The 16559-nt window shown below is 47.3% G+C and overlaps 1 protein-coding gene across 1 annotated transcript in view; it reads left to right on the forward strand.

Moving 5' to 3' along the window:
* Window positions 1-319: 319 nt before the first annotated feature.
* Window positions 320-16559, forward strand: part of APCDD1 (APC down-regulated 1) — a 50958-nt gene continuing 34718 nt past the window's right edge. Inside the window, exons 1-2 of the mRNA XM_029066788.1 lie at window positions 320-505; window positions 13370-13553. Of these exons, the coding sequence (XP_028922621.1) occupies window positions 394-505; window positions 13370-13553 (296 nt within the window). The 5' untranslated portion in view covers window positions 320-393. The remainder of the gene's footprint in view (window positions 506-13369; window positions 13554-16559) is intronic.

The following is a 16559-nucleotide window of genomic DNA, read 5'->3' on the forward strand; positions in this document are numbered from 1 at the left end:
GACCGGCCCCGGCTGGCTCTCTGGCTCTCTCTGGCTCTGTCTGGCTCTCCCTCTGTGTCTCTCCCTCCCTCTCCGGCCGTCTCTGGCCGTCTTCGAGGGCCGCCGCGGGGGCCGGTGCGGTGTCCTCGCTCGGGACCTCCCGCCCGGAGGAGCCCCCCCCCCCCCCACCCGCCCCCGGCCCCTTCCTTCCCGCCCCCACCCTCCGCCGGGGAGGCGGGGAGCTGCTCTGCCAGGGTGGAGGGGTGGGGGGGGAGGGGAGGGGAAGCCCACCCACCCACCCACCCTGTGGAACAGAAGAAGAGGAGGAGGAGGAGGAGGAGGAGGCCGGCAGAGCCCAGAGGGAAGAGAGAGCAGAGAGAGACGGAGGTCGGAGCATCCGAAGGCGGACTGGCCATGTCCCTTCCTCCCCGCGGCCCGGTGAGATGCCAGGCCCAGGCCCTGGCCCTGGCCCTGGCCCTGGCCCAGCTCCGCCTCCTGCTCCTGCTCCTGCTCCTGCTCCTGCACGGTGAGTCTCTCCCCGCATCCCGTCCAGCAGCCCCAGGGTCGACGAGGAACGGCCAGGGCCAGAGATCCATCCTTTTATCAGTCCCCCCATTAATAAGAAGAAGAAGAAGAAGAGATCACCGTGGCGTTTCTTCAGCGCTCACCACGTGCCGAGGACCGTCCCAAGCCCCGGGGCGGATCCGAGCTCATCAACTTGTGAGGGGCTTCATCCCCATTTTATAGATGCGGGGACTGAGGCGCGGAGAAGCGAAGCGACTTCATAATACTAACGTCGGGATTTGTTAAGCGCTTGCCCCGGGGTCGATACGAGCTGATCGGGTGGTCCCACGTGGGGCTCAGGGGCTTCGTCCCCGTTTTACAGATGAGGGAACTGAGGCGCGGAGAAGCGAAGTGACTCGCCCGAGGTCACACAGCAGACAAGTGGCGGAGCCGGGATTAGAACCCACGACCTCTGACTCCCAAGCCCGGGCTCCTTCCACTAAGCCACGCTGCTTCCAGCGGTATTCGTGATAGTATTAGTATTATCAGTAGTATTTGTAGTAGTATCTTCCCCTGGGAAAGTCAGGGTTCCCTCAGGGTGGCTGAGGGGAACCTGTTTCCCGTCACTCTCCAGCGGACTGAAAAATCCCTCTTTTCCTCCATCCCTGGATAATAATAATAATGATGATGGTGTTCGTTAAGCGCTTACTATGTGCCGAGCACTGTTCTAAACGCCGAGCACTGTTCTAGACTCTGGATGATCCCAGAGGCTTTCTGTTCGCCGGACTTTTCCATCCCGTGGGAGGGGAAGGGTGATTGTCTTTCCTACTTTCTCTATGGAAACGGTGGGTCTTAAGTTCCAAGAAAAGTTTTTTCAGCCTTTCTGCCGGATTTTCAAACTCCACGCCGAGATGCTGAAATTAAATTACACGCCTTGTGGTCATACATTTTTTTTTTTTTAAGCACCGGAGCCTATAGGGCGACTCTTGATGTGGGTAAGGCTTTTATGGGGTTATGAAGTATAGCTTCGATCATCTGTGGCCAAAAAAAAAAAAAAGTTCCACGTGGGTCCATGGCTGCCTTTCTTGGAAAGGCAATTATTGTGTGCATTGTTTTCCTAGCTCAGAATAAAACATCAACTCCTATGGCGCACTGGCTCTCTCCTGAAGTTTCTTGTCCTTTGGGGATCCCCCATTCGAAATCGGTGTCCCCGGCTCTTGGGAGACAATCTGAATTAGCAGCAAATAGTTCGCCAAAGGCCGAGTCGTCTCAGGCCCTCCCGGGCTTACCACAGTGTTTATGTTAAGTTTTTGCTCACTGTTTTTGTTCTGAGTTCACTGTGCGACAAGCCCTCGTGCACCCTAACCCCTCACCAAACGTATCCGATGGTTGCCATGGTGGGGATTTGTTGAAGACATAAAAGTAGTCGTAATAATAGTAGGAGTAACGGTTGTAATAATAGAAACATAGTTGTCGTTGTGATAGTGGTAATAATTATAGCATTTATTAAGAGATGGCTTGGTGGGTGGTGCGCTGGATCCGGTGCTTAGAAAGATTCCATTGAGGAAAATTGGGCAGGTGAGAGAAAGCCTAGATGATAATAACAATAATAATGATGGTATTTGCTAAGTGCTTGCTATGTGCCGGGCACTGTACTAAGCGCTGGGGTGGATACAAGCAAATCAGATTTGGATATAGTCCCTGTCCCGCGTGAGGCTCACAGTCTCAATCCCCATTTTACAGATGGGGTAACTGAGGCCCCGAGGAGTGATGTGACTTGCCCAAGCCACACAGCAGACAGGTGGTGGAACCAGGATTAATAATAATAATAATAATAATTTCGGTATTTGTTAAGCGTTTACTATGCGCCAAGCACTGTTCTAAGCGCTGGGGTAGATACAAGGTAAGCAGGTTGTCCCACGTGGGGCTCACAGGCTTAATGCCCAGTTTCCAGATGTGGTAACTGAGGCACAGAGAAGTTAAGTGAGTTGTCCAAGGTGACACAGCTGACAAGTGGCAGAGCGGGATTAGAACCCACGACCTCTGACTCCCAAGACCGTGCTCTACTCGCCACGCTGCTTCCCGACTGCGGCTCCGTAGGATTACTTCCCGGGACTGGCAGGCAGAGGGGTCTGCCGGCCTTTTAACGTCCTCAGCCAACTTTACACAAATTCTCTAAATCTCACGGTCAAACCATTGGTCAAGGTGTCTCGGACTTCATGCCAAAGTAAATTTCTGAAGACCACTGGTGATCACCGGATCCCAGAACCTGCTCGGCACCCTGTACAGAAAACCTTCTTGGGTCTCAGGGCAGAAGCCCAGAAACCGGAGCGACTTTGAATCTAGAAATTCGATTGAGATCTAGGGATCGGGAAAAAGCTATTTTCTCATTAGGCGTGTGTTTTCTCTGCAGTTCTAGTACTAGTCCTTTCTCAGGTAACTCAGCTGCCAACTCCACAGACGGCGTAAGCGTGTCTGGTTGAGCCGGTTGCCAAGGTGTACTTTTAACCCCTGTGATCTGGGAGTTTGAGAGTCAGAATGGAAGGTTTGCAGTTAGAGGGCAAGAGAGAAAGAGGCATAATTACAGGGTTGGACTCGCTGGCCCATCTGCTTAGAATTACAGAGCAGTTTTAATCTTTGGCTGAAAAATGAAACAAATCAAAGCCAACGAACAGATCAAAACAGCAGCTGCCATCGGGGGGAAAAAAAAAGATGAAACAGAGGAAATTGTCCTTTTTTATTTCGTAAAGGAAAAAAGCGTGGTCCTCTGGCTTTGAAATAGAGGATAACTTGAACAGTGAGTTGGAAGTGGAGATTTCTATCTCCTGCAACATTATTGCCTTAAAATATGGAGTCCCTTAAGTTGCAGCCTGGTGCACTTTTAGCTGTAGCATCAAATATAGCTCAAGGTTTCTGAAACAAGTAGGCATCCTTCTAAAAGGGTTGCTTGAAGACTCTCGGCCAATGATGAATCAGGCGATTACAGCAAAAGAACAAATGTTTTGTACGGCATCCGAGCCTAGAATCTCTCAGAGTAGAGGTTCAGGACCAGAAGATGCTGAGGGAGGGTCGTGGGGCGAGGGGGTTGGAGGAGGAAGATGAATGAGAGAAATCCAGAACAGAAGGATAGTTCAAGTGTAATGGAACTGGGGAGCCAAGAGGGGAAAAAGCATGAGAAGATGCGGGAAATAATGACTGTACAGGCCAAGCGAGAGGTCCACTTGGGGATCCCACTGAACGGGGAACGTACAGTTTTGTCAGAGGCTAAAAGGGATCGGTCATCACAAGAGCCTACTTTTCTTTCTATTGTCGCCTGAAGGATGGAACTTGGAAGGTGGATAATCAAGTGCCGGAACAAAGCCATATTGTTATCGTTTTGAGCGTCTTGAGAATCGAAAAATGAAGATTTGGCCCAATCACTGAGCTCAGTTCTCTCCCGTGATTAAATAACTCTCTGAAAGAAAGTTAGGCACCTAGGGAAAGGTTAAGGAGGTGGGTTAAATCTCTCAAGCTACTAATGACCCATTTAGAGCAGACACCCGAGAGAATAAAGCCTATTGTCTGGTTTCTTCAACTGAAGTAAAGACCAAAACCCCAACTTTCAGGGCTAACAATCGTGCAGGTCGTTTTTAACTTTTGTTACATTTACATTCCGACAACAATTGTGTTTGTTAGCCAGAGTAAAACCTGTTGAATGTCAAAGGAAGATTGCAGCTGGAAGTTGTCCATTATCACAGTCTTCTTTGCTTACATGAAAAACCACAAAAGTTTCAGATGTCAAATCCTAAAATCATTCAGCTCCAGAAACACTGATTAGCGTGAGCTATTCCGCTCACATAACTGGTGTGTGAATCTACGGCCAAGTGGTTAATGTCTTTGGCTAATGGAAACCTTTTTTTTCAGGGTGGCCGGTGTCGTGACACAGCCCTGTCTTTGAATGTCGTGGATGCATGTTAAATAAACTAGAATGGATTGATCTGGGGAGGAGAGTAAAATGACATCAACTCTGTCATAATCAAGTTTCTCCTGAGCAGCTAGTTTCATTGACACCTTTGCTGTCAAAACTCCTAGACTGCTTGAACTAGAAATGACGACTTGAATAAGAAAAAAAAAAAGTGCCTCACTAAAATAGAGTGGATTGATGTGTTGTCATTTTGCTGGAGAAACTTATAGAAACCAAGACAGTATTATCTTTCCTGTAACTTTTTTTTTCCTTGCTTTAGTCCTGAAACAGAAATTGATATCTTGAAAAGAAACATGAGGGTTATATATACAGTCTTAAATGGAAAGAGGAGTATCCACTTGATAAAATCAATTAACTTTTCTTAAATGGTATTTGTTAATAGCTTCCTGTGTGACAGGCACCGTACTAAGCGTCGGTGTAGGTATAAGCTGATCAGGTTGGACACAGCCCATGTCCTACCTGGGGCCCACCGTCTTAATCCCTTTTTTACAAATGAGGAAACTGAGACTCAGAGAAGTGAAGTGACTTGCCCAGGGTCACCCAGCAGACAAGTGGAGGAGCTGGGATTAGAACCCAGATCCTTCTGACTCCCAGGCCCGTGCTCGATCCACTAGGTCACGCTGCTTCTCCGTTTGTTTAAAAGCAGGCGGAACTGGAGGAAAAATAGTTTGAGTTCTCCAGTGGTTTCATGTGGAATATTTTCACACCCAAATGGATGAAGACCAAAAGATGGATGATAGATCCATCTGTGTAATGATACGTTATTCTGACCGAGGACAATTTAAGAAAATTCATTCGAGGAACGTACCCAAAGCTTCCTTGGAAGAATTCAAGCTAAGAAAGATACATTCGATCAGTTATTTATTAAAAGTCTTCTGAATTCTGCTAGATATTGAGGATGTTTCAATTAAGCTGTGAAAGCTATTAAAATAATGTGCCAATAATTGTACGCTAATATTGACAGAGAATACCTAGACTACAATGGATTTAGCTATTGTTGGGTCTACACAAGCCAAAGAAAAGTGGCAATTTGAGGGGATTATTTAGATCACACACGCACACACACACACACACACACACACAAAACACCTACTTTGGCAGAAAGGGGAGTGGGTTTCATCAGGACTGGCTGCCTACATTAATTTAATTCATTGGATAATTGCCCGTCTCTACACAAATCTGCTTGGGTAGCTGGCCAGCCAACCAGCCAGCCAGCCAGGGGTTGTGAAAACCATTGTAATATTTGCCAGTGATAGTAAATCAAAGATCTCCCAAAGGATTCAGCTTCAAGAAAACATGAGGAGGCGGGTGGGGGGAGGGAGGGAAGAGGGGGGACAAGAAAGCATCTTGTGCTCGGCTAACATAAAAGGAGCCTGTGATCCGTTTGAAGTCCTAACTTCATTAGACTGCCTCATTAAAAGATAAAATGAGGGATTTCAGCCACGAAAGTGTAAGGAATTGTAGGTAGAACTTCCTTTTAAGTCTCATTTGCCTAAAACAAAAATAAAACAAGCTACTAACAAATACAGAGAATGCTTAGTTGTAGGATAGTGTTGTGTATTACAGTATCTCACTTTTGCTCTTCAATTAAAAGCTGTTCTAGAGGTTATCTAGCAATTTACACATCAAAGGGTAATCTCTGGGGAGTAGCTGTTTAATTGGACTCCGTCAATGCCCAAAGTAAGTACTCCTTATCTATAAATGTGTATTCAATTTTATCAGCTACATTTTATCTGCCTGAAAGTTTAACAGCTTCAGACAAGCTCTAACTTGAGACTAGAAGCGGTCGGGCCAGGGTGGAATTGAACCGCCACCACAGTCTGAGCAGTGAGATTTTCCAGTAGGCTGGTAACCAGTAGTTTCTCAGATTGGGCATGCGTGGGGAGAATGCAGTGGAGATTTGGGGGGTGAGGAATATAAAAATAATTCAGACCCAAACAGCTGTTCCTGAAGAAACAGTTCAGGGAGTTTGAATTATGCAGGTCGGCCAACGACACACATTAGTTTCCCTAGGCTTTGCTCTTGCTCCACTTCCTCTACCTGAGGAAACCCAGACATAGAAAGCCAAAACAATCAGTTGTATTTATTGAGCGCTTACTGTGGGCAGAGCACTGTACTAAGCGCTTTGGAGAGAGCCGAAGTCAACAGGATTTTACTACTACTAATAATAGTCTCATTTGTTAAACCCTGACTATATGCCAAGCACTGTACTAAGTGCTGGGGTAGATACAAGATATTCAGATCGTGCGAGGATCTTACACTCTAAGTAGGAGGGAGAACAGGTATTGAATCCCCATTTTGCAGGTGAGGGAACTGAAGCACAGAGAAGCTAAGTGACTTGCCCGAGGTCACACAGCAGGCGCGTGGCAGAGCCTGGATTAGAACCCAGATCATTTTCATTCATTCGATTGTATTTATTGAGCGCTTACTATGTGCAGGGCACTGTACTAAGTGCTTGGAATGTACAATTCGGCAACAGATAGAGACAGTCCCTGCCCAGTGACGGGCTCACAGTCGAATCCGGTGAGACAGACGGACAAAAACAAGACAACATAATCACGATAAATAGGATCAAGGGGATGTACAACTCATTAACAAAATAAATAGAGTAATAAAAACCTATACAAATGAGCACAGTGCTGAGGGGAGGGGAAGCGAGAGGGGGAGGAGCAGAGGGAAAGGGGACTTAGCTGAGGAGAGGTGAAGGGGCGAAGGGCAGAGGGAGAGCAGAGAGGGAGCGGAGGGAAAAGGGGAAGCTCAGTCTGGGAAGGCCTCTTGGAGGAGGTGAGCTCTCAGTAGGGCTTGGAAGAGGGGAAGAGAGTTAGTTTGGCGGAGGTGAGGAGGAAGGGCGTTCCGGGACAGCGGGAGGACGTGGGCCGGAGGTCGACGGCGGGATAGGCGTGAAAGGGGAACGGTGAGGAGGTGAGCGGCAGAGGAGCGGAGTGTGCGGGGTGGGCAGTAGAAAGAGAGAAGGGAGGTGAGGTAGGAGGGGGCAAGGTGATGGACAGCCTTGAAGCCAAATCTGGCTCCCGAGCCCGTGCTCTTCTCATTAAGCCATGCTGCTTCCCTGCTTCTACTTGACTTAGCTCCTGGTGGGGTCATTGATGGGGGAGATATCATAGCACAGTTGACTGGTGAGGTCCTGGTATCAAATCTGATGGACACCAAGTGGAATTTTCAGTAGAACGTTCCATTTCAGTCACAATTCCACACTGGGCAAGCCTTGCTCTCTTCCCCCAGCAAATGGTCTCAGGAGGTGGGCTGGGGACATGCCACAGATTGTGAGGTGGTAATAATAATGTTGGTATTTGTTAAGCGCTTACTATGGGCCAAGCACTGTTCTAAGCGCTGAGGTAGATACGGGGTAATCAGGTCGTCCCACGTGAGGCTCACAGTTAATCCCCATTTTCCAGATGAGGTCACTGAGGCACAGAGAAGTGAAGTGACTTGCCCACAGTCACACAGCTGACAAGTGGCAGAGCCGGGATTCAAACCCATGACCTCTGACTCCAAAGCCCAGGCTCTTTCCACTGAGCCACGCTGTATCCTCCACCCCCCCCCCCCAACGAAATCTGATTAGCAGAGAGTGTGCCAGGCCACATCGCCCCTCTCACCATCCATGTCTCCAATCCTACTGCCGGCCTGGATGCTGCCAGGGTCCAAGTAGCCTGGAGTTTAGTCAGTCGTGTCTACTGAGTGCTTACTGTGTGCAGAGCATTCGACTAAGTGCTTGGGACAGTACAATATAACAGACACATTCCCTGCCCGCAGTGAGCTTACAGTCTAGAAGGACTTCGTGAAAATGGGAGCTCAGGGTCTCTAGCTTCCCTGAATATCAGTTGTCAATCATGATTACTAATAATAACATAATTGCGGTATTTGTTAAGCATTTACTATGGGCCAGGCACTGTATTAGGCACTGGGGTGGATACGAGGAAATCGGGTCGGACGCAGTACCTGATTCATGAGGGGCGGTCATTCACAGTCTCAATCCCCATTATACAAGACGGGGTAAGTGAGGCCCAGAGAAGTGAAGTGACTTACCCAAGGTCACCTAGCAGAGACGTAGCAGAGCCGGGATTAGAACCCATGACCTTCTGACTCCCGGGCCCGTGTTCTATCCACTACACTATGCTGACCAACCAGGTGGCAGGAATCGCTCCTGGCCTCTCCCCAAGCCGATTCTCTCGGTGTAAAGGCAAACCCCATACCGCACCAATCCCCATTTCTTCTTTAAAAAAAAAAAAAACAACAAAATCAAGTTTGGGAAACCTAAGGTTGGTGAGTAAGTAGCAGATATTCTTGGGTGGGGGCTGATTGGGACGCAGACACAGACACAATATAAAAATTGTGTTGCTTTTGCAGCGTTTGCCTGTATTTGCAAAGTCAACAGTGGGCAGTGCAGAAGGATTTGCTTCATCACAGAGTGCTAAAAATATCAACTTTTTTACCAGGAAAATGTGGAGGTCAAAAGTAAGGGCAGGTTCAAGCAGTTTGGATAAATTTATGAACAAGAGCTTCACAATGGGTTATTAGAGGGAAATTCCGGGAAGATGGATCATCCATCCTTCAGCATGAGGTTGTATATCAAATCCATCACGTGTTTCTCCAGGTATCCTTTTTCCATGGCTGGAGCAAAAATACTTGGCTGGATTTTATCACTGGTCTGACCCAGTTGCTTATACATATATATATATATTTTGGGGGGGGGGGGGGTTGTTTGTTATCGTCGTTCTGTACTTTGTGTAGCATATGCAGATCAGATTCTCTGGTGAAACCTGGACGTTATAGAAAAATCCATTCAGATTATTCAGACCCTGAAGTGAGTGCTTGGGCCTGGCTTGTCGAGCTGCACGCCAGTCTCCTGAGCCCCACTTCCTTCCCTGGATTGCTACAGTCTGTGTACTGTCAGCTACTTAGACAGTGAGCCCCAGGTAGGAAAGGGACTCTTCTGTCCAACCTGATTATAAAAAGTCAGAAGGATCTCGGTTCTAATTCTGCCTCTGCCATTTGTCTGCTCTGTGACCTTGGGCAAGTCACTTCACTTATCTGTGCCTCAGTTACCTCATCTGTAAAGTGGAGATTAAGAGTGTGAGCCCCATGTGGGACCTGGACTGTGTCCAGATGGCTTAGTTTGTACCTACCCCAGTGCTTAGTACAGAGCCTGGCACAAAGTAACTGCTTACAAATACCATTAAATTATATTGTATCTACTGCAGTGCTTAATGCAGTGCTCGGCACATAGTGAGCCCTTAAAAATACCATAATTATAAACTATCAGCTAGCAATGGTCCAGGAAGTAGCTGAAGCCTGATCGGATGTCTCAATTTTTCCCTTCTACCTCCAGAGAGATCCAAATCGGAGGTTCCCTCTGAAATCAGAATCACCACAGGCTCTGAGCCTCAACAAAGCGGGTCCATGATTTCAGCGGCATGAAATCCAGAGGGGAGATCATTTGGAGAGACTTAGATCCTAGGTCCTTTAGAAAGATGAAAACTCAGGTTCCAAGGATGCAGCTGTTGTGTTTGGCCTTCCAGGCTGCTGGAAACGATACTTTAAGCAAACTCTTAGTACCCAGGTCTGGACAGAAGAACAGTTCACAGCTGTCTACCTTTTCCCATTTTATCCCAGCCCAGAAAACATTTGAAGTCTGGTGGTAACAACTGGAGATTTAAAAGCTGGCTAGGAAACAATATATCATCACCTTAAGGACATGATTGCTCCTATTTTCTCTACCCAGAATAGGTTTTTTTTTTCCCCTTTCCATATCAAGACAGGCAGTTTTCAGAGAGAAAATAAGCACATAAAAATTCAGCCCTTAAATATGCTCAGTTTGAGGCTTCAGAGAACTAGTCCTGGATTATTCATTCATTCATTCATTCAATCGGATTTATTGAGCGCTTACTGTGTACAGAGCACTGTACTAAGCGCTTGGAATCTTGTCCTTGTGGAAGCTCTACCCATCACATTTTCCCCTTCTTAGTTTGGGCAGCTTACTTGGGAGGCTGGTGTCACCCTGACCCCATCTTTGCCAGTTTCAAAATTCCATACCATGAAAGAGAAGCAGCATGGCCTAGTGAATAGAGCATGGGCCTGGGAGTCAGAGGACCTGGGTTCTAATCCCGGCTTCACCACCTGTCTGCTGCGTGACCTTGGGCAGGTCACTTAACTTCTCTATGCCTCAGTTACCTCATCTGTAAAATGGAGATTAAGACTGTGAGTTCCATGTGGGTCAGGGACTGTACATCTATCTACCCCAGAGCTTAGTAAAGTGCCTTGGACATAAGAAGCGCTTAACAAATACCATTAAAATTTTTTTTTAAAAAAAGAGATCATTTAGGGACTTGTTTCCCAGAGAATCCCGCGGAGGGATATCATTTGAAAGCTGTGGAAAAGCTCAGTATCTGAGCAGCCCGCATGATCAGGGGGTGGTCCTTGGAATCCTGGGGTCTCAGCTACCCTGAGGATTGAGGTTGGTCCTGGTCTCTCAATTAGACATACAGTCCAGGGTCCACTGTCCTTCAGATCAGAGATTGAGGGTTCATAAAAAAGGACTGGAAGTCAGTGAAAAGCGATAGTATGTTGGAAACAGGAATCATTTGCCTTGATCCTCGTTTGCCTTAAATCACCATTAGGTCTCTTTCCTTTTTTTAGAAAGGGGATCTTCGGATGGCTCCACAGAGCCCTAAATCTATCCGTGATCTCTTTTGAGCACTTACTGTGTGCCGAAGGCTGTACTAACTGCAAGTATTGAGAGCCCACAGAAGGCATCGCACTGAGTAGTCCTTGGCCTCTAATAGCAGGCCCCTTATTCTACGACTATGAGAAGGTCAGGTTTTGAAGAAGTTGTTGAGTTTTTAAAGGACCTAGGCAAGCTCAATTAAAATAGACATTTTATAAGCTGGAAGGACTGGGAGAGAGGCAAAAGGGTGTTTGAATCGGGCCTGTCTACTCAGCACGGGACTTTACCAAACTCCTCCTCGAGCTTAATTTTTGGCATAGAATCAATCCTTTTTCATTTCACCATCGCTGACAATAATAAGGCCGCTCTAGATGGACGGCACGATTCTTTTCCTGAGCCCTTTCAGTCTTGCGACTTGTTCAAGGTTTCAGTCTAAATAAGTTAGCTTTATGGTCGAATTTAGTTCACATACAGCCCCATCGCATACATCACGGCTTTCCATATTCAGCAAAACCGCACCTCTGTGTATGTTGGCAAAATTGCTCACCATTAACCCGGGATTTGCTTCCCAGTAGCGAAGAAAGCAACAGCATTCCATGATCCCATCTTTTCCCCCCGGGGGACCCTAGGGTTCAAAGTGCTGAGACCGTCTCCCACAGAATAACATTCCAGGTTCGATTCCCCAGCTTCAAATGAGTTTTTTTAAGCTGTGGTTTTCCTGTGTCATTATTCAGCGGGGCCTTCCAAAATGGTACCATCTCTTCATCTCTTCCCGTCCCTGAGTTCTGTTCATCTTACTCATCTTTCTCATTTGTTCCTGACCCGTGTCATTCCTGACACTCATGCGGCCCCCTAAATCAGGCACTGACCCGGCTTTCAGGCGGCATCTCCCTTTGTTTTGATGAATGTAGGATAAAAACTTGGCGGCTGTATTTCATATATATAAATTACCACCAACCAAAATTACCGTGCATGGAAGACAAAGTTAGCTTTTGCAATTCCTTACCTCCTGAAAAGCAAAAAATAACCTACCCTTGCCTGTAATTGCCTACTTCATCACAGAGGCTGAGCTTTCATAATGTCTGTTTTGTGCAGAACTTAAGGGTGGCCTCTTGCTTGCAGGTTTATCACACATTCATGCTTCAAAAAAACCCAAACGATCCCTGAAAGCTCCCGAAAGGATCAATAGGGAGCTGGCAGAGCAAAATGTTTTCCAAGAAAATATTTATTGCGGATGAGACAAGTGATAGGAACGGTTAGCTCAAAAAAAGCTTCTTTTTTTTCCTTTCTGCAGCCACGAGTACTTTCCAGCTGGGCAAGAGAGGAGGGGAGGCAGCATGGGCTAGTGGAAGCTGGAGGGCCCGGGTTCAAGTCTACGCTCCGCCAACAGCCCACAGAGTGGCTGTGGGCAAGTCACTTTAACCTCGTCAAACCTCAGTTTCCTCATCTACCAAATGGGGAATGTGTCTGTTTATTGTTTGATTGTACTCTCGCAAGTGCTTATCACAGTGCTCTGCATGCAGTAAGTGCTCAAGAAATATCATTGAATGAATGAATGAATACCTGCCCTTAATAACGATAATGTTGGTATTTGTTAAGCGCTCACTATGTGCAGAGCACTGTTCTAAGCGCTGGGGTAGATACAGAGTAATCAGGTCGTCCCACGTGAGGCTCATAGTCTTCATCCCCATTTTACAGATGAGGTAACTGGGGCACCTAGAAGTTAAGTGACTTGCCCAAAGTCACACAGCTGCCAAGGGGCAGAGACGGGATTCGAACCCATGACCGCCGACTCCCAAGCCCGGGCTCTTTCCACTGAGCCACACTGCCCTTCTACAGCAGCATAGCCTAGTGGATAAAGCACAGGCCTGGGAGTCAGAAGGACCTGGGTTCTAATTCTGGGTCTGCCATTTGTCTGCTGTGTGACCTCGGGCGAGTCAGTCCGTTTCTCCATGCCTCAGTTCCCTCATCTGTAAAATAGGGATTCAGACTGTGAGTGCCGTGCGGGACGGGGACTGTGTCCAACCTGATGATCTTGTATCCACCCCAGTGCTTCGAACAGCGATTGACACATAGTAAGTGCTTAACGAATGCTATCATCATCATCATCATCATTCTCACCTACCTCGCAGGGTTGTTGGGAGGGTAAAAATGAAATAAGCGTCGGGAGAGAGCTTTGGGGGTAAAGGTAGGAACTCAGCTCGCCCAGCAGGTCCTCATTTTTCATTTGTCTTTTCTAGGGCTGGGAGAGGGTTCTGCCCTGCTTCACCCCGACAGCAGATCCCACCCCCGGGCACTAGAGAAGAGTGGCTGGAGGGCCTTCAAGGAATCACAGTGCCACCACATGCTCAAACACCTCCACAACGGTGCCCGCATTACCGTGCAGATGCCGCCCATGATCGAGGGACACTGGGTCTCCACTGGGTAAGAGCTGCCATGGGGAAAGCCCCCACGTACGGAGCAAAAATTAAGGAAAATCGAAGAATGCCGGAAGAGCTCCCGGTGGTGAATATCTTAGACATCCACACAAATATCTTCGATCTTCAAGGGAGCTGCTCTGCCTTGCTGTTAGCATTATCACCCCAGAAGGCGGGCATTTGTTTTTCGGCTTGCTGTGATTAAGAACAGAACTGAAACTTGAGACGGTGCTAGAATGAGGGAGTAAATCCAAGCAATCATTCAGTAGTATTTATTGAGTGCATACTATGTGGAGAGCACTCTACTGAGCAATATGCATGGCCTAGTGGACGGAGCGTGATCCTGGGAGTTAGAGGACCTGGTTCTAACCCTGGCTCCTCCGCTTGTCTCCTCTGTGACGTTGGGGAAGTCATTTCACTTCTCTGCGCCTCAGTTACCTCATCTGTAAAATGGGGATTAAGTCTGTGAGCCCCACGCGGGGACATGGACAGTTTCCAACCTCGTATCTACCCCAGCACTTAGTTCCGTGCTTGGCACATAGTAAACCCTTAACAGATACCATTAAAGAAAGGTGAATGACTCTTTGTTTATTGATCCCCCTCATACAACCTGTTTATGAAATAAATTTAGCATGCAATTTTTGGTAGTGGTATTTGGTAAGCCATTAGTACATGCCCGGAACTGTACTAAGCGCTGGAGTAGATACAAGGTTGTTCACTGTCCATGTTCCACGTGGGGCTCACAGTCTTAATCCCCATTTTACAGATGAGGTAACTGAGGCGCAGAGAAGTGAAGTGACTTGCCCAAGGTCACCCAGCAGACAAGTGGCGGACCCAAATTTAGAACCCAGGTCTTCTGCCTCCCAGGCCCATTTTACAGATGAGGTAACTGAGGCCACTAGACCTTTTCCCACATAGGGCTCACAGTCTTAATCCCCACTTTACAGGTGAAGTAAATAAGGCACAGAGAAATTAAGTGACTTGCCCGAGGGTCACCCAGCAAACAAGTGGAAGAGCCAGAATTAGAAACCAGGTCCTCTGACTCACAAGCCCATGCTTTTTTCCACTAGGCCTTGCTACTTCTCACATGTTACTGAACATTATTGTTTCCTGACTCACACTCCCCCATCTTCCATCTAAGCCCTCTTCAAATACTATTATCATTATTGTTACATTAATCATCATCGTCATCAACACCATCTTCTCCACTGCACAGGTGACCCCCCTACGAGTCCAGGTAGGGAAAGGAAGTCACTTTTCTGTCCTTCACGGAGAGACCAAAGTCACTTCAGACCAGTCTGGCCAACTGGCTCTGCCTACACAAGTGGGTTTGGAGCCCGTTGTTAGAGATCTGCGAGAAAAACATCCAGGGCTCACACTGGGACTCATCCTCCAGGATCTCAGATCCGGTCAGTTCCAGTGGACGTTGGGGCAGAGGACGGGAACTAGGAACCTTGTCCTAGGATTGCACGGGAGCAGTCGAAGGGAGTCTTGATACTTCTTTCACAACTGTTAAAGCCCTGAAATGATAGGAGGTGGTGTGGTGTGGTAGATTGAGTGTGGGCCCCATTCTCTGAGAGTCAGGAGGGACCAGGGTTCAATACCCAGCTCTACTATTAGTCTGTTGAGTGATACCTGTGATGCCGTGTGATGTTAATCTCTCTGCCTCGGTTTCCTCTTCTGCAAAATGAAGCTAATAATACCTGACTTTTCTTACCTCAGAGGGATGTTGTGAGGACAAAAATGATAGAAGTAATGTGAGAGTGCTTTGGCAATGAAAGGGTTATATAGAAAACCAAGGTTTATTGTCTAATCCATCTTGGATATCGTATTCAGGGAAAAAGCCAAATCCTCCCCCCAGACTCCAACTGTGTCCCAGAAATGTTTCATTTGTTGTTGTTGTTTCGGTATTTGTTAAGCACTTTCTATGTACCGGGCACTGTTCTAAGCACTGGGGTGGATACAAAGTAACCAGGTTGGACCCAGTCCATGTCTCCCAGGGGCCTCACAGTCTTAATCCCCATTTTTTACAGATGAAAGAATTGAGGCACAGAGAAGTTAAGTGACTTTCTCCAGGTCCCACAGCAGACAAGTGGCAGAGCTGGGACTAGAACCCAGGTCCTTCTGACTCCCAGGCCCGTTGTCTATGCAGTAGGCCATGCTTCAGGGCACAGTGGAGTGCATCGACTCTCTTTCACTTAGATTATTGCTGTTGCCATAATTTTGCCCTAAACTAGGTAAGAAAGATGAGGAAATCTTATCCAGTATCATCTGAAGGACCATCGTAAGGCTCTAAACCTGGTCTTTACTGCATCAAACCACTGGTCCATTCAGGACTCTGTCTCCGAAGGAGGCGAGAGGATGCTTGGAGGATGTGTGTGGTGGTTGCCTGCTGTGACATCCATCCTCACCTCTTATATCCATCCAACATCCCTAACCTTTCCCCCAGCCACCCTCATGGACAAACCCAGGGATAGAAATTTCCTGCCCTTCACCCCTCAGTGAGAGACTTTCAACACTTCAGTCAGAGGTTTGAATCCTTCAGTGGAACCCCCAAAAACGCAAAAGAAGTTTTGAAAACTATCTGATTCTACACCCACTTTCCTCGGCCATCTCCTCTGGCACAATTTCAAATAGGCTGTGCCTTTCTGTACTCTTTGTACCCCTGGAAGGTTTCAACTCAGAGACAGAAAAATAAAGTTGTTCGTAGCCAGAGGTTCTTGCCTTGGAAGTTCTGATTCAGTCACAGTGACTCCGTATTGGCCCTCTTTCAGAAAAACAAAGTGTAGTCAGAGGAACAAAGCGTTACAGGCGGAACTAACTAGAACATTAAATCCGAATTATCCAAAATCATTCAATCTGGTTCACTCTCTTCTCCAGACACCCATGTTAGCCCCTAATTGTTTCTGGTTGCATAATGGGGTACCAACCCAGTGCCACCCCTGGAGAACAACCTATCGATCAATCAATCGATAAATCAATAGTAGTCACTGAGCACAGTCTGTGTGCACAC

This window comes from Ornithorhynchus anatinus, chromosome 5 (assembly GCF_004115215.2).
Source record: "Ornithorhynchus anatinus isolate Pmale09 chromosome 5, mOrnAna1.pri.v4, whole genome shotgun sequence".
Classification (NCBI taxonomy): Eukaryota; Metazoa; Chordata; class Mammalia; order Monotremata; family Ornithorhynchidae; genus Ornithorhynchus; species Ornithorhynchus anatinus.